Source organism: Arctopsyche grandis, chromosome 9 (genome assembly GCF_051622035.1).
Source record: "Arctopsyche grandis isolate Sample6627 chromosome 9, ASM5162203v2, whole genome shotgun sequence".
NCBI lineage: Eukaryota > Metazoa > Arthropoda > Insecta > Trichoptera > Hydropsychidae > Arctopsyche > Arctopsyche grandis.
The window spans coordinates 27144229-27170409 of NC_135363.1; the positions used below are offsets into that span (position 1 = coordinate 27144229).

General features: G+C 35.5%; 1 protein-coding gene and 1 long non-coding RNA gene across 2 annotated transcripts in view; one reads left to right on the forward strand and one right to left on the reverse strand.

The window, feature by feature from the left end:
- Positions 1-25272, forward strand: part of LOC143916654 (semaphorin 5c-like) — a 188783-nt gene extending 163511 nt beyond the window's left edge. Inside the window, exons 6-20 of the mRNA XM_077437850.1 lie at positions 11401-11608; positions 15407-15561; positions 15633-15792; positions 18956-19155; positions 19238-19396; positions 19476-19770; positions 19845-20052; positions 21123-21281; positions 21371-21574; positions 21657-21890; positions 21998-22080; positions 22154-22367; positions 22437-22583; positions 22657-22812; positions 24173-25272. Coding sequence (XP_077293976.1) covers positions 11401-11608; positions 15407-15561; positions 15633-15792; positions 18956-19155; positions 19238-19396; positions 19476-19770; positions 19845-20052; positions 21123-21281; positions 21371-21574; positions 21657-21890; positions 21998-22080; positions 22154-22367; positions 22437-22583; positions 22657-22812; positions 24173-24645 — 3055 coding nt within the window. The 3' untranslated portion in view covers positions 24646-25272. The remainder of the gene's footprint in view (positions 1-11400; positions 11609-15406; positions 15562-15632; positions 15793-18955; positions 19156-19237; positions 19397-19475; positions 19771-19844; positions 20053-21122; positions 21282-21370; positions 21575-21656; positions 21891-21997; positions 22081-22153; positions 22368-22436; positions 22584-22656; positions 22813-24172) is intronic.
- The window catches only part of LOC143916668 (uncharacterized), a 265871-nt gene that overhangs the window by 186229 nt on the left and 53461 nt on the right, over positions 1-26181 (reverse strand). The window lies entirely within an intron of this gene.

Consider the following 26181-nt stretch of genomic DNA (forward strand, 5'->3'; position numbering starts at 1 on the left):
CGTGCGTTGGGGAGTTTTTTGCTTAAAAAATCTCAGAGAACATTGTTTTAATTATAATTTTAGACCATTCTTTCGAAAGCAATGACGAGATGAGTCTTCATTTCCAGTAAAACCATCCTCGTACCCCTCCTCCAATACCCAAAGCTATACCGATCAATTGCACACTTCTTTATAACTTTAGTATCCAATGACTATTATGCAATTAGAGTAGCATTGTATTGTAGAAATTGACTCAAATATATGAGCTGATATATTTGAAAGTCCAAATTTCAGTTCCAAAAACACTTTCTGTTTGACTTAATTCACAAATTGATATCACTTATTTTAATTCGACATGTTAAGCAGAATACACGTATTACAGGCCACCAATACGTAACAATGTTTTTAAATATTGTTAAACGCGAAGAAGAGTGAAATATTTATCGAAATGAAGAAAAGTAGACTTGTGTCATTTTCAAATACGTACATATCGGTATGACGTCATCTAGTTGCCTTGTATCCTGCTCACGCACACGTAAGTAAGGCTGTGCGACAAAAACAGGGAGATTTCTGTTCTGTTCTCTTCAAAACTAATCTCTAATTGGACTCGGATGCTATTTTGTTACATTTATTTCTTTATTTGTATGCATTTCTACATCTGTCGTCTGTCGACTTTTCAATAAATAAAAAAAAACTTCTTCAAAATCTTTTGATAGAACATTTTCAATCACAACTTCTAGCCTTAAAGCTTCTATAACAAAGTTAAATATCGACATGAACTCAAGAATCAACTTCAAGAAATATCACCCGTTTTTTACAAACCTCTTCTTATTTCAGAATCGATTTTGTCGTCTGACGAAGTTTGGGTTCTTATCCGATCGTTTTCAAACTTTGCCATTTTGCTCGGTTTGGTCATCAATATAAGTGGAAATGACGTCCGCCATTACCATGGTGAAAAATAATCGTAAAAGACACGTTTGAAAATACTGCATCTTCCTTCACGGTGACGTCAATCGTTGTCCCATTTATCCACACTGTTCTGATCGTTTTTTCCCTTTTCGCCCCCCCCCCCTCTATCGCTATGGCAGATCGAGCACTTTGCCATACTCATGATTAGTAACCGGAGCCTGAGGGGGCCGTGTATTGTTCAAAGGTTGTAAATGCATTGTTAAAGGTTTGCCGAACTATGGATAGCACTGTGACTATCCTACCTCTACTCATGATCAAAGTTTTTGGAGAGAATTGGTGATTTCTTAATTAGGTTTTTTTTTATATATTGTCTTAATTTTATAAACAAAATATAGAAGAGCTTAGTTTTAAAAAAACTATTTTTTAAACATATACATAAAAATTATTTTGACTACATACTTAGGCACCAGCGTGTTTTGCATATGAGAATTTTTATGACTTTCTACAGTATAGAGTTTCATCGAGCAACCTTTTAATTACCGGAAGTAGATCGAATTAGCACACGTGTTAGCGATATGGCAATGATTCACCCACTCGCGACACACGAGCTAATTTCGCACTACCCAAGACTTTTCCCCTCTTTGACATTTTAGGCATTTCCTGTCGTCTGGTTGTCGGACAAGTTGCACAAAAGTTGGAGGTGGTTCGTAATCGACCGGCCTTCCTCGGCTATCAAACCGAGGGGGTGGTGGGCAGCAGAACCTGCTGCTTCCACTTGCCTATGCTGTCCTGGAGCTGCGATCAAAACAGCACCACTCGCCCACGCCGTGGTATTGATCGTCGATTAGCATCTCAGTCCTTTTATTATTATTGTTATTATTGAAGTTGTCCCCCTTTTGTCGATCGCAGATCTTCCAGCATCTGCTCGTTACGTCGGCGGAACCGTGTTTCGTTTAACAGCTAGCTGTTGTACCCACTTGTTCGCGCGAGCTTTATGGACAAGAGGGGGGTTTCTTGTTTTATCACGATGACACTTGTTTGACTGCGATTTGCCGACCAATTAACGACTTTGCTGATTCGCCCACGCAGATTCGTTTTGAAAGTTTGACCTTGGACAATAGGTGCCTTATGTGCCGCGTATTTAATTACAACTAAAGAAATCACAGCTTTGTAGCTTTCGATTTTACAACTATAGACAGAAATCTGATCGAATTCAACTTTCTTTTCCACCCATGTTTCTTTGATTTTTCCTAGAACTATCAAGGTAAAGCTTACTTCTGGGTCTATCTCACGGCACCGAAAGTGAAAAGGTCGATAAAGCAAATATCGGAAGGCAAAGATCGAAAATCGAAAGATCTTAAGTCGAAAGATCAAAAAAAAAGGGTGCATGGTAAACGGTACAATGTATATATATATAATTTCACAACCACATCAAGACAATCGCTGACGTTTCCTTTCGTCGACTTGGATTTGTCTTGAGATATGCTAGATTATTCTCCAACCCCTTGTCTTCTCGCTTGCTTTTCAACTCACTTGTTAGAAGTAAGCTAGAGTATAATGCAATTGTGTGGAATCCGCATGAAGCAAACTACTCTCTTATTATAGAAAAAGTGCAAAAAGCATTTCTTCGTTTTCTTTATAAGAAAGAGTATGGGTACTACCCATATCTCTATCCTACTCCTTTCCTTTTGGGCATGCTTGGGTATAATTCCCTTGAACTTCGGAGAAACTTCTCGTTAATTCGTTTCGTTCTCCAGCTATTGCGTGGTAATACGTCATGCCCGTTGTTGCTGGAACAGTTGGGACTTTATGTCCCTAATAATTATGTGCGTGGTAGACATCATCATTTAATGGTTGTACCTGCTGCTCGCACAGTTCTTTTTCGAATGACTCCTATTCCAAGAGCTATTCGACTTCTCAATGAAATCGTTGCTGCTGTCCCTGAATGTGATATTTTCCACCTTGGGGAGCGTAGATTGTCGGATATTATCTTAACATATTTATCTGGTAACCTGCGCTCATCATTACTTTCTTAATTTGAATGTGATGAATGAGTGGAATCTTAATCTACTCTCTTCCATTTGGACCTCGCTGTGATTTTATTTTTTATTCATATTTTGTTTTATTTTATTTTATTTTTTCTTTCTCTTTTGTACATTTTTATATACTATTTTAATTTTGCTCAGTGTAAACAAAGAATGGGATTTATGGATTTTATTTTTAATTTTTACACTTTTGTTATTTTTTTTCTCTCTGAATGAGGTATTATTTTCCTTTTGTTACTTTTTTTTATTATTTTATTTTACCATGTTTTCTGCTTTTGCTTTTTTCCTTTATTTACAGTATACTTGTTTTTATATCATGTTTTTATATCTTTTTCAAATGTAGGCCATTGTGGCGCATTAGGTTCTTCCTGTAATGCCACAATGGTCCAAAACTATTAAATAAATAAATAAATAAATAATATATATGAGTGGCATGCGGTGAAATTATCTCTCTTTTTGTCATACAGCCTTATTTAATGTGCGCGCGCAGGATACGGGAGGAAAAGCCTGTTCCTCTTGTTCTTGTTGTAGCCTGCTCGTGCAAATTAAGGATGTACGACGGGGGGGGGAGAGAAACTTTTACCGCACGCCACTAATATATGTACATATATACTAACCGTTTTTCATATGTATTCATGGTAAACGAACATTTTCGACTTTTTCACTGTCGACTTTTTTACGGTCACCCAGATAATAAATACATACAATAGTATTGAATAATAATAAAAAATAAATAAAGACTATTATTATGTTCCCATTATTTGGAATGACCACCCGATTCTACCAATTTTTAGGAGGCGCCTTCCTATTTTCTTTTTTTGTCATAAAATTGTTAAAAAATGACTCTCTTTGAACTTATAATTAGAGGTAGGACTGGAAGCGCGCTGTCTATTGTTCCATTATTGTAAATGCTTTGTAAAAAAGGTTCGGCAAACCTTTAACAATGTATTTACAACATGTGAACAATGGACAGCGCGCTCTGGGTCCGCTCTTTACTTATAATACATTTTATGTATATTTATACATTTTATGTATATTCAACTTAGTTTTTCTACTCTAAGTATCAATACTGACTATAAAATATTATAATATACGAGGAACGCAGGAACTTGACTATCAAATATCAACGACTCACAAATAAAATTTGTCAAACAAAAAACTATCGTCGGTACAAATGGTTACTTTGAATTATATTTTAATAAAATCGAAATATATGTACATACATATTTATATATCAGGGATGGATTTGCTTTATAAAATTAAATATCTTGTCACATCATATTCGAATGAAGAAATGTCATTCGATAAAATTCTTCAATTCATTTTTATTTATATTGTATATTGAACATTAATTCAATTTTATGTTTTTATTTTTAATATATTTTCCTTCAACATGTACCTTTTATAAAATTTATAATTTTAAAAAATTACGAGGGGGGGTGGGATGAAAGTCAATATTTATATTTTCGAAGAACTTTCTAAATACTTATGATTAGAGACCGGAATTTGAAGGGGCTGTTTGTTGTTCAAAGATTGTAAATGCATTGTTAAAGGTTGGCCGAACCTTTTTTACAAAGGATTTACAACAATGGAACAATAGGCGGCACGTTTCCGGCCCCTTCAGATTCCGACCTCTACTTATGATTAGAGGTAGGACCGGAAGCGTGCTTTTTCCAGGAAACAGGGCGTTTTGGGTATTGGGTCTATTGAGGGGGCTGTTTATTGTTCAAAGATTGTAAATGCATTGTTAAAGTTTTGCCGAACCTTTTTTACAAAGCATTTACAACAATAAAACAATAGGCGGCACGTTTCCGGCCCCTTCAGATTCCGACCTCTATTTATGATCAAGTTATTGACCTGCAATATTTAAAGCTTGCTTTTCACTATGATCCAGCCTGCTCGCATCCAGTTGCTTCTTTCCTTACCATAATTTGCGTTCAGTTAAGCCACTTATCATAATATGATCTATCTATTGTTGCTCTATCCATTTCAATATATTAAGTCGACTTGGAACTAAAAGTCAACTTGCATACATACATACATATATGGTAGCTCGAAATCTGATCGAGTACAACTGACCAAACGACCAGCGCACTCTTTTCTACTTTTGAAGAACTTTACACTATACTAGATTAAATATATGCTCTTTGCCTTCGTAAATGCATTCATGAAATTCGATAAATGTATATTCATATCCATATTTAGAGTCTTGACCTCAGACCAATGACCATAATTGACGCTATCAAACTATGTCGCATTCCCAGAAATGCCCTGACTAGACTACACTTTATCTACAACACTTCTCTTCCATTGTATTATACTGCATTTCATTGTTTACGATAGTTTTTATTGACTTGAAGCGTTGACGTTGATGTTGGTTCTCTCGCGCGATTCTGACGCGTCTTCCTGACAGGTAAGCTGCACCTATTCCACGTGCGCAAATCGCTTCATAATCTTGTTTACCCATCTCCCATTGTGCTCTCTGGTGTCTTGACATCCTCTCGGGTGCTTTTCCTATTACGTTGAGCAAACAAATAAACCCATCATCGCAACACGTCTAGACGAACACGATTAAACGGCGCCAAGTCCTACTGAATGGCACCCATAAGACTTTCTAAAACGACACTTGCCCAAATTATGCATATATTTTGATTTGGAATTTTTATATCTTTTTCAGTTTAAATTCATGCTAAGTATAGTAGATAACTTTCAAATGTCTTCTACGTGAAAGAATTCACGTTCTATAGCCACGTGACCGGTTTACGGATACTTCGCATGTAGATACGTCGATATTCCATACATACAACCTTTTAAAAACAATTCTAATTATATGAACTTTTTCTCACATCCTCAATAGACTCATTTTTAGCAAAAAAAGTTATTAAATTAAACGTGACTTTTATATACATATTTATTTATCTTAATGACAAGAATTTTATGACTTTATACAAAATTTTCTTCATTAAAATATTTCACACGCGCAAGAACAAAGGCGCAGAGCCGCCTTTATCATATAATTATTAAATAATTTTGATTAATATTAACGCTAATGTATGATAATGTATAATTTTATCTGAACTAGTTAATATTGCAAATGCGAATATTATGTAAAAGTTCCATTTAGAGGTCACATTAAAATGAATAATACAGAAACTAATTTACACTTTACGAGCATTCGTGACCAAAATTTAACAATTCATTAACAATAATATTATATTATAACAAGACCAATTCAAATGTGCCCAACCACCAGTACAGTTTCACACAAACAACATTTTATTCGATACAATTTTTTTCTGCCACTAATATCATTCTTTTATACTCATCTCGTGTGATTCATTAATCTTCCTCTATTCAATGGAAAAATCCCTTTCATTCAACTACTCGCATGCCTTTTCAACAATTGTGTACACTTTCGTATACAAGTGTGTTTCTTTTTGGGTCACTGCTAGTAATAATGTGAATAGTGAAAGAATTTCGCGTTTACTATTGAATTTTCACGGTGTTGTTTGTGTGTTGATCCGTTTTTCTCCGGTTTATAGACGTTCCAACGTCATTCAGGATTGTTATCTGGATGTGGAGGTGTCTCCACGTAGTGTGAGGGTGGTACAAGAGTTGGAGACCAGCTCGACACGTCCGCCCATCATATTGTATTTATTGTCCTGGCTTCGGACAACTGTTCTGATATAACCCGCCATATTAAATTTCACCTTGATCGATGACAACTCGTTATTCGCGCCAAAAACTGCATTCATGACCTGTCTCAATATGCATGATTGCATTGTATTCCATTTATTTTATCGATTAATGCACTCAATCTTGTGACCAATTTCAATTTATATGTAATGAGTGTTGAAGTCGTAAATGTCTGAAGTTATCATTTTTATGTGTGAGATATCGAGGCCGTCTAATCACAGAGCTGTCAGATTGGCGTCTGATTTATCACTTGATTGTCATCTACGATCGGGTCTAATAAACGTATTAGCTTCGTAAACTTTGCTGATTCATAGTGAATTACTATTTTATTTCGTACTTAAAATCTATTGAGTTCGAAATTAAGACACAAGGCACGCTTTGCTTCCTGACATAATATATGAATATGACACAAGACACACAAAACCAGCCAAACATGAACACGCAAGGCGCGCAGAGACGAATTCGAACATACAATGTGCGCATGAACGAACATTACTTATTTTTTATTATTATAATATTTTTTATGATTCACTCACATACTTGTTTTGAACATACAATATTATAACAGTAGCTTGTATGCTTTTGAATAGTAACTAGCATAACTATATATGAATGTACCTATACATACATATGAGTGACACTGAATCCCGTTCGCTCACGTGCTGTTTTTGAGCATGCAAACTTTTAAGAACACGTCATGTTTTTAGTATGCATTGTCTTTTTATTTAGTCATAAAAATGGAAATTTCAATTTTTACTATTCCATATACATAACTATTTTGTACACTTTTTGAAAATAGCACTGACCAATAAAAATATCGCGTTTTTTATTTACCGGAGTTGAGACTAATCAATATTTACTAAGTTTGATCCACTAAATTCGAATATGACAATGATTTTTGTCGGCTTGCTTTCGTTTAAGAGATATGAGCGTTTAAAAAATGTGCAATGGTTTTGTCTTTAATTCAAAATCCAGTATTGCTGTGCCAAAAGCGAGTTATGGGATCAATAATTAGATGTTTTTTTCTATTGATTGTAATTTTTTATTGCTTTAAAATACGTATATTTAATATTGAAGTGGTAAATGATTTTAAATTACAATATGAAATGTTCTAGGCGGAGAGATGGATCGAGTGATGCATTCTCCATTATTCATCTCGCTCTTGCATCATCCCATACAACTATTTTAAATTTTAAATTATCTTATAGTATTACGGAAAAAATGTGTAAAAAGAAAAGTATATTTTTGACTTTAAAAATCTGCTAGATTATTAATTTAGGTATTTTAAAGCTATAAAAAATCACAATCAATAGAAAAATTATTTTGGTATTTATTTAATTTTATTTATTTTAATATACAAGTATACCACAGTGTCTTTACAGGTCACCCCAATATATATATATATATATATATATATATATATATATATATATATATATATATATTTTTATTTATTTATATAGCAAACTGCTAATACATATAACACAAAATAACAACAAAAAATTATAAATCATCTTCCTCACAGGTATCCATTAACACCCTTCAAGAAAGCATCAATGTTATTAGAACTTCTAACGCTTTCAGGAAGGGCATTATACATTTGAACACCTCTGTGAAAAACACCTCCTGCAGTTTTAGCTTTCTTAACTCTACCTATAACTAGTCACCGGAGCCTGAGGGGGCCGTGTATTGTTCAAAGGTTGTAAATGCATTGTTAAAGGTTTGCCGAACAATGGATAGCACTATGACTATCCTCCCTCTACCTATAACTAGTCACCGGAGCCTGAGGGGGCCGTGTATTGTTCAAAGGTTGTAAATGCATTGTTAAAGGTTTGCCGAACAATAGATAGCACTGTGACTATCCTACCTCTACCTATAACTAATTTATTCGTATTTCTCATTTTATAATTATGTATATCTCTATTCCTAACTATATGATTATTAAAATATTTGGGTAATAGATTCTTATCTAGCTTATATATAAACTTTAAAGTGCTTACTTTAAGACTATTTCTAATATCGAACCATTTCAATTCATCTAACATACTTCTTACATTCTTACGTTTCCTCACATTCAAAATTGCACTTTAAAGCAAAACTAAATTTTGAATTTAAGACTGCAAAAGCCAAAAATCTGTAGAAATTGCCCATTTTTAAACGCGAATTATCCAACAAAAATCATTGTCATATTCGAATTCAATGAGTCAAACTTAAAGATCGAGATTGATTCTTCACCGCTCTGCTCTGGTCGATATAAATTCCTATTATTTTTAACAAAGAGAGTATTTTGTTTCGTAAAGTAACGATCTGGTGGCAGCAACTGCATGCAGGCGAAGCATTCATATCAATCAAAACCCTTCCTTATGATTACTGTCAACCGATAGTGTCGTCATCCGATTTCTTTATATAAAACAAAATGGCGCTGTCCGAAGGCAATGTTACCCGTTTGATTTACGTCGGAGTGCGGTGTGCGACAGGAATGCGAGGGGCATGGGCGTTTGATTTAAATTTCAACTTGTTAAGACGCGTTCGTTGCACATAAAGTGAAGTGAGCAAAGTGCAGGCAAAGTGCACATTACGCCAAAGGCTCGGGGCTGTCAAACGTTGTTTATCTGAGACCAGAGTCGCCCGACCGCGGGCCCTTCCTGCAAAACACCTGACGGATCACGAACGCGGTCCCTTTGAAACGCCCTGACATATCGCAATTATTCATACTCACTAACTAATCGCCAATCCAGTTTGAGAACCGTGCGACATAGCCCAGAATCAATCCGAGACACTCGACAACTCCTATGGATGCAATCTATATACCTTTGTACACTATCATACACTAGGGAAAAAACCATTTTTTTCCCAACTTCCCCGCTAGTTAAACCCCCCGCACCCCTCAGTTAGTGAAGACAAGATCTCCGACCAAAATCACACGTCAGGGCCCATCTATGTGTATTATACATCAATGCAAGTTCCCAATCATAGGACCAATTGCTGCCATTCAGCTTGAAGATGCTTTTAACGAATCCTAATTCAACGAGTACGAATATGCAAATGGAACTGAATTCGTATCCAAATGAGGATACTACATGTGTCTTGTGTCTTCTAATTTGGTTGCAGATTTATAATACACTAGTGTTGTATCCGATGACATATCATCGCATGGATGTTGGCATATTAAGTTATTAAATAAAATTAAATTAAAAGAAATTTGTCATCGGTCATGAGTTCGATCCCCCACGCGGTCCAAGTTTTTTCAAATACCTGTTAAATATATTTATATTTAATTGTTTAATATGAAAAAAATGGTAAAAACTACCTACCTACCTACATATAAAAAATATAAAACACTTAAATTAATTGAATTTTCAATAGATGGCGGTATATTACTTCGGTCTGTTTTCCTAGCGGAATCATTCGCATCGAACAGTATATATAGAACTTTTTTTTATTTTGTTATCTTTCATATTACACTGTACGTCATTTTGTTGGAAGCTTAGCCACGTACACATGTACATATGTCGAATCGAAACGACTTTTATAAGTACGGTGAGCGTTATCTCAGAAACACAGACGGAATAGCGTAATTATATATACATATGTCACATTGAAATTATATTTCAAGTGAAAATATATTCTCACTGACGTTTCAGTGAACATATTTAACATATTTATTTATTTATTTATTCTAAACAGACCATTGTGGCATAACAGGAATTCCTAAAGCGCCACAATGGTCAAAAAATACAACACAAAAAAAAAAAAAAAAAAAAACAATTAAACATAAACATAAATACATCCATACATAAACATAAAAAATAGCATTTAATAATAACAGATAAAGTAAAAATATCAAATAAAATATAACATAAGTAATGCCTTGCACCTACAGCCAGTTTCAATAAATATGTAAGAAACAACTACAAATAATAACTGAAATCATAACCAGTTACATTTTCAGGGTTGGTTTTATTCATTTAATATTAGATTGTTAGGGTTGGTATTATTTAAGGGTCAGAATAGGTTAGGTTAACTAAGGGTTGGCCCTATTCATTTAAAATTGGGTTGTTAGGGTTATATGTAGAGTCCGGACCCAAAGCGCGCTGTTCATTGTTCAATTGTTGCAAATGCTTTTTTAAAGGTTTGCCGAACTTGTTTTTTTGCACTCTAGCTTTGTAAATAAAGCCAAACCGCCCCGATTCCTGGAAAAAGCACGTTGTCTATCCGCAGTCTAGTTATATGTATACATTTTCACTGCTTGAATCGGTGAAAATGTATTTTCACTTGAAATATGCTTTCTCTGTAACATATGTATCGGTCTCCGTGACGATCCAGAATGTTAAATTACAAAAAACACAAATATCGGAAGGCAAAGATCGAAAATCGAAAGACCTTAAGTCGAAAGATCAAAAAAAAGGGTGCATGGTAAACGGTACATACTCACTTAATTTGCGCGAGCAGGATACAACAGGAACAAAAGGAACAGGCTTTTCCTCCCGTATTAATGTGCGCGCGCAGAATACGGGAGGAAAAAAGCCTGTTCCTCTTGTTCCTGTTGTACCCTGCTCGCGCAAATTAAGTGAGTATGTACGTGAGTATGTACCCTTTTTTTTTGATCTTTCGACTTAAGATCTTTCGATTCTTTGCCTTCCGATATTTGTGTTTTCTGTAATTTAACATTCTAGATCGTCACGTAGACCCCATATGTATGTATGATAAATAATAAATCAGCTATTAAGTACTTGCGCCATTTTTTGATTGATTTTCTTCTTTGTTCCAGGGACAACCTATACCGACTGTCGCTTCGTGGTCTGAACCAATTGGAAAAAGCCAATTGGCTAGCCCCCGTCGAGAAGACTTCCTTGTGCCAGGACAAGGGCCAATCTGAGGACAATTGCCACAACTACGTGAAGGTCCTGCTGACGGAAGGACGCAGACTCTTCACGTGCGGGACCAATGCTTTCTCCCCGCAGTGCTCGTGGCGGGAGGTCAGTGCATCATTAAGTGCATCACGATTCGTATAGCCCTTAATTAACCCAACGTTTCTATTACTAACGACCATTGCATTGCGCTAATGTTCCATCATTTTTTACATCTAGCACTTGGTTCACTTTTTTTTCATTCTTCTATTGGATCTTACGACTTAAGTGAGTCAGTCACGTTTGTGACACAGAGCCGAAATTTATTCCGCAAAATAAAATTGAACAGGTTACCTACCTGCCCGCCTTTTTGATTTACATAAACATATATTATTACGTCCCGTCATCTCTTGGGATGCTGTGATTCGAAATTTATGTGTGCCGTGTCGTCGGACGTTTGACAAAGTCATCACCACTTTCACAATCCTATGCTCGATTCAATGTATCATAATTCGATTCAGTATAATGCGAGTTTAATTATGCTCGTCGTATGTATGTTTTCTTAGATCAAATTCAAATTAGGGAAGGGAAACTGTAATTTAGATTCTTGTACACGGTGCCGGTAATTATGAAAGCGGTCTTAGTAGCTAAAAATGAATATTTAATTCAATCGGCATTGAAAGTTTGTGCACAGTGAAGCGATGCGACATGACACAAAGTGACAAATTCGACAAGTCAATCACACACACACACACACACCTACAAAGATCAGCAAATGGGTAGTTACTGATGATTTGAGTCCGATTTACCATTCGTCCAGTGCCGGTTTTAGAGGTGGGGCTGAGTCGGGTGGTGCCCGGGGTGCCAAATAAGTTAGGGCGATGTTCGATGCGCCAAAAGCGCTTTAAAATTAAAAATTAGAGCGCCAAAGGTCCTACATTTGTACTCGGCAAATTATATTCAAACAATTTACTGGAAAAAGCCAATCTTCAAGTTAAGCTCACAGCGAATTCATATTATTAGCAATGAACTTATCAATTTAAAAGCCTTTCTTTCAAATAAAGTTCAAGGTAAAATTAATAAAACAGTCCAATTTACAGGAATTATATCCTAACATTTGGGTTTCTATGCTTTTGCTGAGGGTGTTTAGAAAAAATTGCCCGAGAGCGCCATTGGGTGTAAGGCCGGCACTGCATTAATTTTTATATAAAACTAAACTTTTCAATCGCTTGTATACCTATTGCTTGTTTTAATTTTATTCACTCTTGAAAAAACGCATATACTTTTTATCATTGCTAAAACTGTGACTGATGTTTCCACTGAAATCCTTTCAAAGGAACTCTCTTTGCATTTTCCTCAACAACCCATTAATTCAAGAGGAGAATACACACTGAAGTGGTCCTGAATTTTATTCAAGGGGAAAGGATTGAAATCTCCACATTTGCATTCGTTTTATTTAGCGCAAGTTTGACTCCATTGTCCGTAGAGAAATGCCACTAGTTTTTCACACACATCAATAGGGCTAAAAGCTACGAGCTCAAACTGTAATATTATACATCATTTAAGTAGAAAAATTTACACATAAGTTTAAATGTACAAAATCGATGTTCCCAAAAAGTTTGAAATTCACCACAGACATACATAAAGTCGCAGGACTTTGTTCGTCGGACACAAAAGTTCTGGCGCACGAATAGACCAATCGAGACAAACTTTTTTGATTGAACCATTTCAAACCACACGTCGACAGCTTCAACTTTGCCAAAGGCGAACTTTATTTCGCAATTTGTCCCTTTTATTCTCTCGCATCTTCCTGCTTACGTACTGTGACTATGTGTGACCCATTTATTTAATACTTAATTTCCCACTTGAACTTCCTCTCGGTACTCGGAGTGGAGGGAACACCTTGATCAATGATCACAGTATAGAACACTCTCCTGTCCAAAATATGGAAGATACGATGATGATTTATACGGCAAGTAAACGAGTATATGGTGCAATTTGAATTTTTCGTCGTGTCTTATAGGCATAGTTTGATATATGTATCGTAATTTGAACAGAATGATATAGAAATATATTTTGGTTCTTAAAGAAAAGTCTTCTTTCTACTTTTTTAAAATCTACAATACAGATCTTGATATATTCCGTAGTAGTATTTGAAGGACTTGTCAATCTATTTATATTGTGCTGCTTTATTCTATTTCTTGATTTTCTCCTTAGTTACTTTAATCCTTCAATCAATCATCCCACTTCTTCCTTTGCTCGTTTTTTTTTAGTATTTTAAGCGCTCTACGTGTCTGTATCCTTTCGACGTGACTTACAAATCTTTTTCTTTGAAGTGTTATTTTTTAACCAGCATTTCCACTTCGTGGTTCATCTCTTCAGCTGTAGAATCCATCGTCATTTTGACGGGTCCGAATTTTGTTCTCAACTTTCTTTAACTTTGGTGCTCACTTAATGTTGCTAAATAACTTTGCTCATTAGAACGAATCATTTGTGCATTAGAATAAAAGAAATTGCTAATTAAATAAAATTGTTTCTGTTAAATAAAAAATGTTTCATTGAGCAATATTTTATTTGTAGTATGAAAAAAAAATATTTTGATCATTTAACAATTAAAAAGTGCACAGTTAAAACGTAGAATTGAAAAACTCCCATGATGTCAGTTTGAAACAAATTTTCAGTTTAATTAAAAAATTCTTAACTCGCGAATTATTAAAATTAAACACCTATTATATGGATGGTTGCCGGTTGAGACGTTGCCGACCATAATGCTCAGCGCTAATGCGCATTTCATTCATTTTAGGTTGCTTTGTATTTTTATGTTGTGAAATTATCTTATCAAATTCCCACATTTGATATTTTTCAAATGATCAAGTATTTTTTTTATTATTTATTTATTAGAGGTTTTTGGTCTTATTACTTATTTAAGTTTTTTAGTGTACAAATATTACATATATTAAAGAAACATAAGACGTTTTATGTGTTCTTTTGCTTTGTAATCCAATTATATATTTTTCTATTGCTTTTTTTTTAATATATTAGAAGTTATTTATAAATGATATAATATATTATTTAATTCACACAAATTTTATGAAATGCTTACGATAAATGCGAATTTGTTTTATAAAATGGGCATTTAAATTGTCCCCTTTTCCTTTGGGTCATGCTTCAAGTCTCCATACGTACAGAACGTACATACATATATTGGTTTAATATACAAACAATTTTAATATAAACCTCAAAGTCTGTCTGTCTTATTTCTTGCATATTCAAAATTGGATATTACAAAAGAAAATACGCGATAAAGCTGTCTACTTCGAAATTGATACATTTTTTGTGTGAAAATTGTGTTATACCACCTCCTCATTGGTTAACACAGCGTGTTGTTATCAAGAAATCTGTAGTATCTTTATTCCTCATACATCAAATCTGCCGCTACTTTATTTCAATCCTGATCATCATCGATCACACAATGCTCCAACCGACTTGGAAACTTGACCTGTTGCTGTGTGGTTCCTTCATTTGTTATGCACACCCCTCTCAGCGGTCGATCCTCCCCGGCGTGGTGGTCCTCCTCCTCCGTTTGGCATCTGTCTGTCGTCGTGCCACGGCCGAAGACAAGAGTTTCTCTCGAGGCGCGCATTTATTATTTCACTTCTCATTCTTCAGAAGACGTACCACCATTGTGCTGAGGCGGCACACGTGTGCCCCATCTTCTCGCACAAAGTTGTGAAACGCGAACGAATTCATTGTCTCCGATCTGAATTGTCGTTATGTTAATGAACAACAACGGCCACTCGACGCCAATTCGGAAACTTCATTGTTTGATCACAGAATCCGTAGAGATTCTATACAGAATCAGGACTCGGGCATTTAATACATATACAAATACCTTACTAATAGAAACTTTTTTTCTTCATATTTCAGTTGGAGAATGTGTCTACTGTGATCGAGTGGGTCAACGGAGTGGCAAAATGCCCATACAATCCCAAAGCAAACATCACAGCACTTATGACAATGACAGGTCAATACTACGTTGGATCGCCGACAGATTTTTCAGGGTCAGATCCTGCCATATACAGGTAAAATAATATACTCATTTTTATCTGCACATCTCATCTATAACTTTCAACTGATTTATTTTTAACTTTAGGGCAATGGGTAGCCACTCAGGGGCGAGCCACACTTTAAGAACTCACCAGTACGACTCCAAGTGGTTGAACGAACCGCAATTCGTCGGATCTTTCGAAGATGACAAATTCGTATTCTTCGTCTTCAGAGAAGCAGCCGTAGAGTACATCAACTGCGGAAAGGTACATACAATAATAGATCCCATGACCCAGCTCATATGCTATTCAGATCTACGATTGCCCAATTCTCCTCCATAGCAGTTTCATAATTGAAAAACAATATTTCGTACACAGAACAGATGGATGTTGAAGTGCCACACACGCGCATTGTGAGGCAACGACCAAACCTCTCGTCCTCCTACACCAAAAATATTGATCGCCATCTTATAAATCTTGTTTATATACATATATACGTTATATCGAATGAGGCATATCAATTAAACGCTCGTAAAAAAACTAACGTATCAATAATAGAAACCGCTAGTTTCTCTTCTTCCGCTTTTCCGTTGCTTTCTGTATGTAATTTGGTTTTAAAATGCCCATTGAATGTTTTTATTGTACAATTGTTTTTCTTTTTGAATTAAACTTTTAGATGGGCAACGAATAAGCACACGCCAGTCTTTAAATACACACTTTGGCCCGAGGCACTTGAGATTATGCAGCTTCGAACTTTTTAATCGTATTCTTCAGTGTCCGGTTCCGATTTTATTTTTGTAATTTAGATTATACTATTATTTCTTTTTACGAATTTGTTCTTACTTCTGATACGTTATTTATTCGAATTGAATTTAAAATTCTCATGGATCGATTTAGTCATTTAGTCGAGTAGTATGAAATCCTAACTACTTTTTTTATATAATATATGTATGTAGATATAGGGGTCGAGTTGTAAAATTAATTACGAATTAATTAAACGACTGTTTGCATGTAAACCAATTTATGCTAATAATAAGAATTGTAAGCATTATACATGACAAATTCAAACAAAGATCAATATCCACACAGACATCTATGGACAAATTTGCAGCATTTATAGAAATCAGCAAAAAATCGAGATGCTGAATAACTCGAATTTCGCGAGAGAGATATGACAGATATGTCAATTTTTAGGGACCGTTTCAATGAAAATCAGATAAATTGACAAATTCTGATGGGAAACGATCGACCTGGAATCACATATCCAAGGTCTAGCCAGCAGCAACCAGTGAGATCGAACTCGTGACCGCTTTGTTCGAAAGCATTATATGCTTACCACTAGTTTATGCTGTTGGTTAATAAAGGCAAAATTAATGTTCAATAAAAAATACTTATATAATTCAATAAACTTAAATAATGCTTCGAACTAGTTTATACATTATATGCTATCTACAAGTCTACTAAATTCCAAACTTCGAGTTATAAAATATAAAATATTCTATTCAACTAACCAACTGACAGCACGTAAGCTAGGTTTTGTTAGTTTTTTCCAAGCTAGTTTATTCTACTAGATTATTGTAACTTCATAGCTCGAGTTATAAAGATTTGCGTGGCCCAATGACTAACTGCCTGTCGTACCCAATTTCCCTAGTTGAGGAACGAACTTAGACAGGACACCGTTTTTCCCCCTCTTGTTCCCTCCACGTCAAAATCGATAAATGTGTAAGTACTTTACAAAATACCAGTTCAATGTGATAGGAAACGAAACCTCTAACACCAAACTTTGTATAATAGATTTGATACATACCAAATGGTTCCAACATCGTGGTACTCATGATGTTCCTGTCCCACTAGCGAGGGTGTGTACATATTCATCAATAATTTCGCCGTGTTTAGTGTACAATAGTACCCAGAACCCACATATACATATAAGGAATGTTGAACCGCGTGTAGGATGAGTGAAGGTTCCGTCGGATCTCTTGTGTTTATTATGCTCTCTGAACCACCTTATATCGGTGGTCTGTCTTTGTGGTCTCACCGACCTGCGGATATTAGATGCGTAGGCCGTCTACTCTAATGAGAAATTATTGCTGAGGTTATAATAATTTTGTACTCTCGCACCGCACTACCTATTCTGATGTCTTTTTAGTATTGAGTTCAACGATAATGCCTGTGCTGCGTTTGTTCCTAGCGTTCAATTTACTACACTTCTTGTCAAAGTTCTGTCTAATGAAAAGTTGACTTGTGTACTTGTAAATTTTACCTTAAATGGTTAGCTATTGTTTACATGCTTTCGAGAATAATACATATGTGAGGTATTTGAGGTTGATGTACAAAATCTGAATCAACTTCTTACTCGACATTGGATTTAAACCAATTTTGTCTTTCAAATTGAGATTGTAAAGTTGTTACCGGAAAAAATGTAATGTGATTTATTAGACAAGGTTTCGAAGAGAATAAAAAAAATGTATGATGATGATATCTCAATATTTTTTGTTTTAATTTACATAGATATATACCAGGAAGGCCTAGATTAGACTAGATTTAGACATCTTTATTAAGTGGAATTCACGACATACTATGTATATGAATGCATATTTTATTTTATTTTTACATAGATATATACCAGGAAGGCCTAACAAGTAGAACCCAATGCGCCTTCCTAGAAAATTACTTACAAACATTGCATTATTTTATTACATAAATCGCTGTATTTCGAGAAGCTGAAGAGCAAGAAATTAACAATTAATTAATTAATTAATTAATGTTATAATAATAGAAGGGCCCTTACTAATAAATAATTGTTGTCAATATTACGCGGTACCTCCCTATAAATACGATACAACGCACGGAATACAATTGGATCAATTTACTTATAAAAATGTATCCCATGTTGTTTATTGTGTGTTTTTGAATGCATTGTGCAATTTTTAACGATGCTTGCCCATCTTGCGAGTAATATAAACAAACAGAGAAGCTTTTATCGGACATAAGTCGAGCACCAAGCATCAAATACGACTGATGCTAAAATTATTTAGGAATGTCTGTGGACAATTGTCACTTGACAACAATATGGCGCCTAAAGCCACTTATATTATTATAACATTTCTCTGCTTGTACATAATTTTTTACGTATACATAAATCAAATTCAGATATTTATGACATAGCGGGTAGAATGAGATTTTACCAATTTGATAAAGGAACCGTTTCAACAGTGAAATCAGATAAATTGGCAAACTGTGATTGATAGAAAATAATCGACTTGGAGTCACAAATATCTGAGTCTGACCAGTAGTATTATATTAAAGATTAGCACGAGATCGAACCCGGTAACCTCTCGGTGCTAAACATAAACGCAACCACCAAGCCATACTGCTGGCTAATATGTATATTTATGCAGTACTAAATATCTATGAATTTTATTTTCAGAGAATATATTCTCGTATAGCCCGAGTCTGCAAAAATGATGCCGGAGGACAGTTGATGCTGCGTGACAACTGGACAACTTTCGTCAAAGCTCGTCTCAACTGCTCAGTACCTGGAGAGTATCCTTTCTACTATGACGAAATTCAAGGAATGGAATACTTGCCGGATCAACGTCTTCTATATGCAACATTTACAACGCCAATGTAAGACCATTTCCATTCAAACTGTGTACATATTAATGCAGTTTTATCAAAATATTCATTATAAATTATTTTTATTTTACAGCAACGGCATCGCAGGCTCAGCCATATGCGTTTTCAACATGTCATCAATTGAAAAAGCGTTCCAAGGTCCGTTCAAACACCAGGAAAATCCTGGAAGCGCTTGGGAGAGCCGACACCTGCACCACCAACTCCACACACACTGTCAAAGCGGCCAATCAAAGTTCTTACTAATTTATAAAAAAAGCATTATTATCATATAGTTTATAAAACATTGCTAATTAGTACCATTGCTTTCACAGATCACAACAGTTGGCTGATTCATCTCGGTACCAGCTAATGGACAACGCCATTCAACCAGCATCTGCAAGTCCTTTGCACACTGTAAACTTGGAACGTTACACTCATTTGACAGCAGCCATAGTTACTACCAAACATTCTGATATGCATATGCTGTTCGTAGCCACCGATAGTGGTCTCGTTAAGAAGATATCAATTTTACCCGATGGTGATAAAACGTGTGTCATTGAAATTTGGAAGCCGGAATCTAACAATGCCCTGGCACCAATCAAGACTATACAATACTTGAAAGACTCTGTATGTTTATTTTTATTATGTCTTTTAATTTAATATGGTATTGCATAGGTGTTATTAGTTTGTTTTATTTTTAGAATTCGGTGTACATTGGTACTGAGATGGCCGTGATCCGAATACCAGCTGCTAGCTGTGGAAGGTATAAATCTCGTTCCAGTTGCTTAGGCGCTCAAGATCCTCTCTGTGGTTGGAACGAAATGCATGAGGTATGCGCCAGTTCACCGAGTGGCTCTTCTACATATTGGAATCAAAAGCAGCCTGCTTGTCCTGATCCAAAAACTCCTTGTGAGTATATTATATTTATATTTAGTGTGATGATACTGTAAAATAGAAAATTTGAAGCTCATTTGCCTCATGATTTTTGCATACAAACGAGCTCAGAATAAAATCAATTATAGTTTGAGTACAAACCATTAATATTATTTGCTCCATAATAAATTCAGAAAGTTCTTCTAAATATAACTGAAACCTGATTCCATTAAAATCCCAGCCTTTTACAAATTGAGCTCATCTGCTTATCTCAACTCCTGGGTCGCTCCATTTGTCTTTTGCTACAACCTTTCCTCAAGCATTCTAAGCATGTTTATATAAGATCTCTTAACCGTTTGCCCGCGGCCGTCTTCTATGGAAGCTTTGCGCGATAAGTCTGTAGCGCGGCTGTCTTCCATAGAATTTCTGAACTTTGCACGGGATTTTGACCCTTATATGCGCCTATTTCAACTGTTTAAAGGTTCAAAATTGGTTGAATATATTACTAAGAGTTGAATGCCATCTATTCAATTTGCTTAAAATGAATATATACAAGTCGAAATTAGTTTTTTATGGAACCATACTGAAACCTCGTTTATGTGACGTCACGTCTGTTGAACAATGGCGACGATACGTCTCAATTGTATGAAGAATGATTATTTGACAATTAAGCTAAAATTACGAGATATATTACGTATTTTATTGTTTAAAATAATACTTTATGTGTTAATTAACATATCTGGTTACTTGAGTCAATATTAAAATCTGTATTTAAGGTCGAAAACTCGATTGCCAAATTCGCGAAAAAGGTGCCGCGTACAGGGCTTATTCGCTATATTTATTGCCGCGGCATTGGGTTAATGTTTTCCTTCTATTTACACTTTTTATTTGATCTCATCATTCCCTAAATCTTATTTTCCCTGCCTTGATCCAGGATTTGACATTCTTCGTCAAGGTTCAAAATCGATTTCTGTAGTCAGCATCAGTCTGCTAAAATTTCTTATATGTAGATGCATACTTTGTCGTCAATCAAAACTATTATCTTATTTTGTAAGTCACTTAACTTTATTAAAAATACTGATTGTATGCTTAAAAAATAATTTTAGTGGATGGCGGATGGTCAACATGGTCGACATGGGAAGTGTGCATTCAAAACAATAACTTCTTAATGGATGAAACTCCTCAAGATAGTCACGACAAATGCTTATGTCAAACCAGGCAGTGCAACAACCCTGCACCTAAAAATGGCGGAAAATCGTGTGATGGTAACTATCATATACACATCAAGCACCATTCTACCATATACGTATTAATATCTGAAGAAATGTATTAAAATTGAATTCAAAATATTCAGGTGCGTCAATCAGCGTCACCAATTGCACAGTCCACGGAGGCTGGACAGCGTGGTCAGGATGGTCAGCTTGCAGTGCTACTTGTGGAGTCGCCGTTAAATGGCGTCGGCGAACTTGTGCAGCACCGGCTCCTCTCCACGGCGGTCGACTTTGCGTCGGACCTGATCGCAGTGAGATATACTGCACTCAGAATCCACCGTGTCCAGGTACCATCATCATCACATTCAATGAAAAATATATAAAGGTTGTGTTTAATATGAAATAATCAATTTGTATCGCTTTCAATAGAACCAGTCGCTCCTATAGTCGAAGGCAAATGGTCTGACTGGAGTCCTTGGACGCGCTGCACAGCTCCTTGTGGTGGCGGAGTACGTTGGAGACACCGCCGTTGTGACAATCCTCCACCTGGCGAAGGTGCTCCACCTTGTCCCGGTTGTTCCATTGAAGCTGAAACTTGCAACAATGAAGCGTGTGACACTCAAAGACTGTCAGCGTGGACTCCTTGGGTTGCCATATTATCAAGTGAGCATTGTTTTAAATTCAGTAATATCATCATAACAGTTTTCGGACACTAGTTAAGCATGTTATTGTATGCAGATTGAATACATTAGTTTTATTTCTTTTTTCAGATAACACTGACGATGGTTATGTAGAAAAACGATTCAAGTTCACTTGTAAAGCGCAAGGTCTAGTTACGACTCAGCCAGTTAAGGTAACATTTCAAAAATATTCCAATATACATATCATTCAAGCTAAACCTATTATTAAACTCATTATTTGTATAGATGTTGTCGTCGAAGGAAGAAGAACGATTTTGTACAAGTGACGGTGCGTGCGGAGCAAATTCCTCATCGAGCGGTTGGTCAGATTGGAGCTCTTGGAATGATTGTAGTGCTAGTTGTGGAGGAGGCTACCGAACATCTACTCGCAAATGCTTAACTTCAAGCTGCAAAGGAATCGCATTAAAACAATCTGCTTGCAATACTCACTCTTGCAACGGTACGTGCTTTCCTAATATCTTTGAAATAAATACAAACTTTCCTTACGATTATTTTTTTAATCTATTAGATGGTTGGGGTTGCTGGTCTGACTGGTCTGAATGTTCCGGCACGTGCGGCGAAAGTCAATCAAGACGATCTAGAATATGCTTCTTACCCAACGGCTGCGAGGGTAATCACGAAGACTACAAACCGTGTGACAAACCGCCGTGCATAGGTTAGATATAGATTTACATTTTTGATTATATGTTAATTATCTTCATGTATAATAATGGAAAAAATCTTTTCAGATTCGACCGGTTGGGGTGAATGGTCTGAATGGTCAGAATGCGATGACTATAACCAGAGAAGAACGAGAAAATGTTTAATTAACGATCTGTCCGATAGCGATTCGTGTCAGGGACTTTCTGAGCAAAATCGAGATTGCAAAGATGATATTGGCAATGGTAAGTATTTCTATGAATATCATAATAATAAACATAGATCAATTTCAGTCTCCATTATTATGTGAATATAAAAAAAAATGGGACGGAAACAATAGTAGTATCTTAAAAATGAATATCTCACTAAATTAAACCAAACCACATTCATAGTACAGCAGTGGTCGCCACGAGGGCTGTTTTTGGGCGTAGTTCATTTTTCCAGTATTATTCTATTGGTCTATTTCTTATATATATATATAGATGCAGCGGATAGGGGTTTTCAATACAAAATATGATATGTATTTTAATAAAATAAATAAACAAGCACCATGTATTGCAATAAAATAAATCAATAACAATGTAAATATTTTCATGCTAAATATTGTAAATAAGAACCATTATTTCCTTTTTCTCTTTGTCAGGGTAGTTTATATCAACTTTTATATTTAGACTTGCACTTGCATGTTACAATATCGGTCCGTCTGTTCAATAATAAACATTATTTCCTTTACTACTTGGCTCTTTTGAGAGTATTATTTTCAAATAAAATGAACATCCCTTCTGGCAGCTAAATAATGTCTTGCTTACAGAAAAAAGTATTTACATAGTTAAGAGGGCTGTACACCAGCGCCTTGTCCATACAAACGTATTACACTTTTCTCTTCCTCAATAATGGCACTAGAGAAATTATTTTTTAATATGCTATGGATATCTACCATAGGCATGTTTCTGTGGTTTTATTTTTTTGATTAGTTATTTTTTTATATGAGTTAGGAGCCGCCAAACATCTATAAAATCGCCTCTTTTTTAACACCCACGAAAAGAGTCCAGCGTGTTTATTTAACGGTTGATTTTTAAAAAAATACGACCACTCAAACATAGAAAATATCTTTCTCATACCGATGATGATTTTTTTTTTTTAAATTGGTCCAGTTTCGGAGGAGAAAACTGGAGAGTACGAAACCTCGATTTTGTCGATTTAAAATAGATATTATCTGGTCGAGGCGCAACTGTCGCATTCACTCAATATATATATTGATATATATTGTCGCATTCACTCAATATATACATACATTCACTCAATATATATATCGAAGGAAGGAACAGCAACAAAATTAACGTTTCGGGTATCCAGCCCTTTTAACAGTAATTTCATACAAAAATAGTCTCAATGAATGGGTATAGCAGGTACTAATACACCATAAGTATTCATTGCAGTTATTTCTTTTCAAACGATGCGAGAACAATATCAATTTCTTGACTGGTATTCGTCCTTTATTAGTCGAAAAAAAGGTTCACGCCTAAAATATAAACTATGCACATGGCAACCACCGCAGTACAGCATAATGTCACAGTTATTACAAATTCTTACATTTCTTTTCAGATCTGAACGCATCAGGTGCGTACGGACCTGAACCCGTCCTAGCAATGGCCAACGGGAACATTCAACGAGCATATGTTACAAATATCCTCATCGTTCTGTCGACCGTCTCCACCATCATCGCCGTATTCTTGATCGTCTATGTATACAAACTGCGCCACAGAAATATGCACGGGAATCGAATCCCGTCAAGCCCTCATTACATGTCACAGCCAAACAGTTACGTCAGCATTCCACTGAAGGAGGTGCCTAAGAAACGGAAACCCTCGTTTTCCGGAGCACCCAGCACTGGAACGTTGACTAAAGCAAACAATATCAACAGTGATAAGAATCACATTATGATGGGGACACCCAAGTTGTATCCAAAATCGTTAGTCGCCGATTATGAAGCTACGATGAAAAGGAATTCGAACACTGCTCACGGGAACGGCAACTGTCGGAACAATTTGGACCTCGAACAGGAGAAGTTTTATTGACAATCTGCTCGGGGACGATCGGTTATGCCGTTGAAGGGTACGGATAGTGTCTAGTCTTCGCATCCAAAACCATGAGATTATTATCTCGTATGAGGTCGGAAGTTTGAAAAAGCTTTTGACTTTGAAATGACCAGTAAAAAGTCATTCAAGTGGGGTAAAACGCCATTTTGAAAATCATAAACTTAAATGATTTCAACTTGTCGACAAATTTATTTGTTACGAACTGAAGCCATTGTGAATAATAAAAAGTGACAGTTCTTTTCCAATAACATACCTTATTTTAACCCAAAATATCTGTTAAATTAAAGTAAAGCCGCCATCTGACTGACATGTTGATTTATACCGTGATTGTTTTCTTTTTTGTCACTATGGCGCTGCACTCGATCAAACATCATTTAATCTGCAATCGGATGATTTGATGATTTTTTTAACTCACGGCTATAAAAGTAGAGTTGTCTCGGTTAGTCTATTGTTAGAGCGATCAGTCTATGGTGAAAGCCTTATATGAACATTTACTGAATCTCACAATAGCCGCTCATCGATTGGAAATGAAGTTTTATCAGAATTATTATTATGGGCTGTCATAATACAGAACGATTATAAACCACAATAAAATATTTTGCTTGCAAAAAGTAACTAGTTTCTATAAATTGGTCCAAATCCGTACTATTGATTTTGACAAATTGATTATATATTTTATAATTGAAGACTGATCATATAATTCTTTTTCGTTATGTAAATGTATTTATAGAAAGTTTCACACAGTTTCATATTATAACGAGTAAATCATAATACGATCACTTATTTTTATAATGTATAAATATTACAATAATTTAATGTAAATATAATGTAATCGGTTAAAAGAGGCTTTACAGTATTATAATCTATTAACACAAAATGTAAAATATATCATGTAATATGTATGAGAGAGACCATAATAACTGGCTTGAATTTGAACTCAATTATATTCTGCTATCAATTAGCGTAGGACAAGAGCACCATTATGGGCGCACAAGCTTCTCACTAGTGTATTTTTTTTTTTACTTAAATAGACAAATGGCCAGTTTTTATAGTCTCTTCCCAATATATGAAAAGAATCGATGCGGTGCAAACGATCGACAAGCGCCAGACAGACTGAACCACAGATTAACGACACGTATACCTTGCGTGCGCACTGCTCGCACTTACACTAAGCGAAATCTACCCGAAGTCCCGACATACACCTACCCTATATACGTTCTGTGCTTCTGATACTTTAGTTCCGAATTTTGCCTTATTAAACTCGCCAGAAAGATCCAACTCAATTTTAATAATTGCATCTGTGCACATCGAAAGGTTACTCGTCATCTGATGTGCAATCTATCATTCGAGAAGACGAGAATTGCGTTTAAAGCTGCCATCCAGTTAATCTGTCGTTCAGTCTGTCTGGCGATTGTCGATCGGATGCACCAAACCCGAAAAGAATATGTCAGAAAAATTGTACACACATATAATATTATTGATTAGATATTATCATTGATTTTTATTAAATTTAAA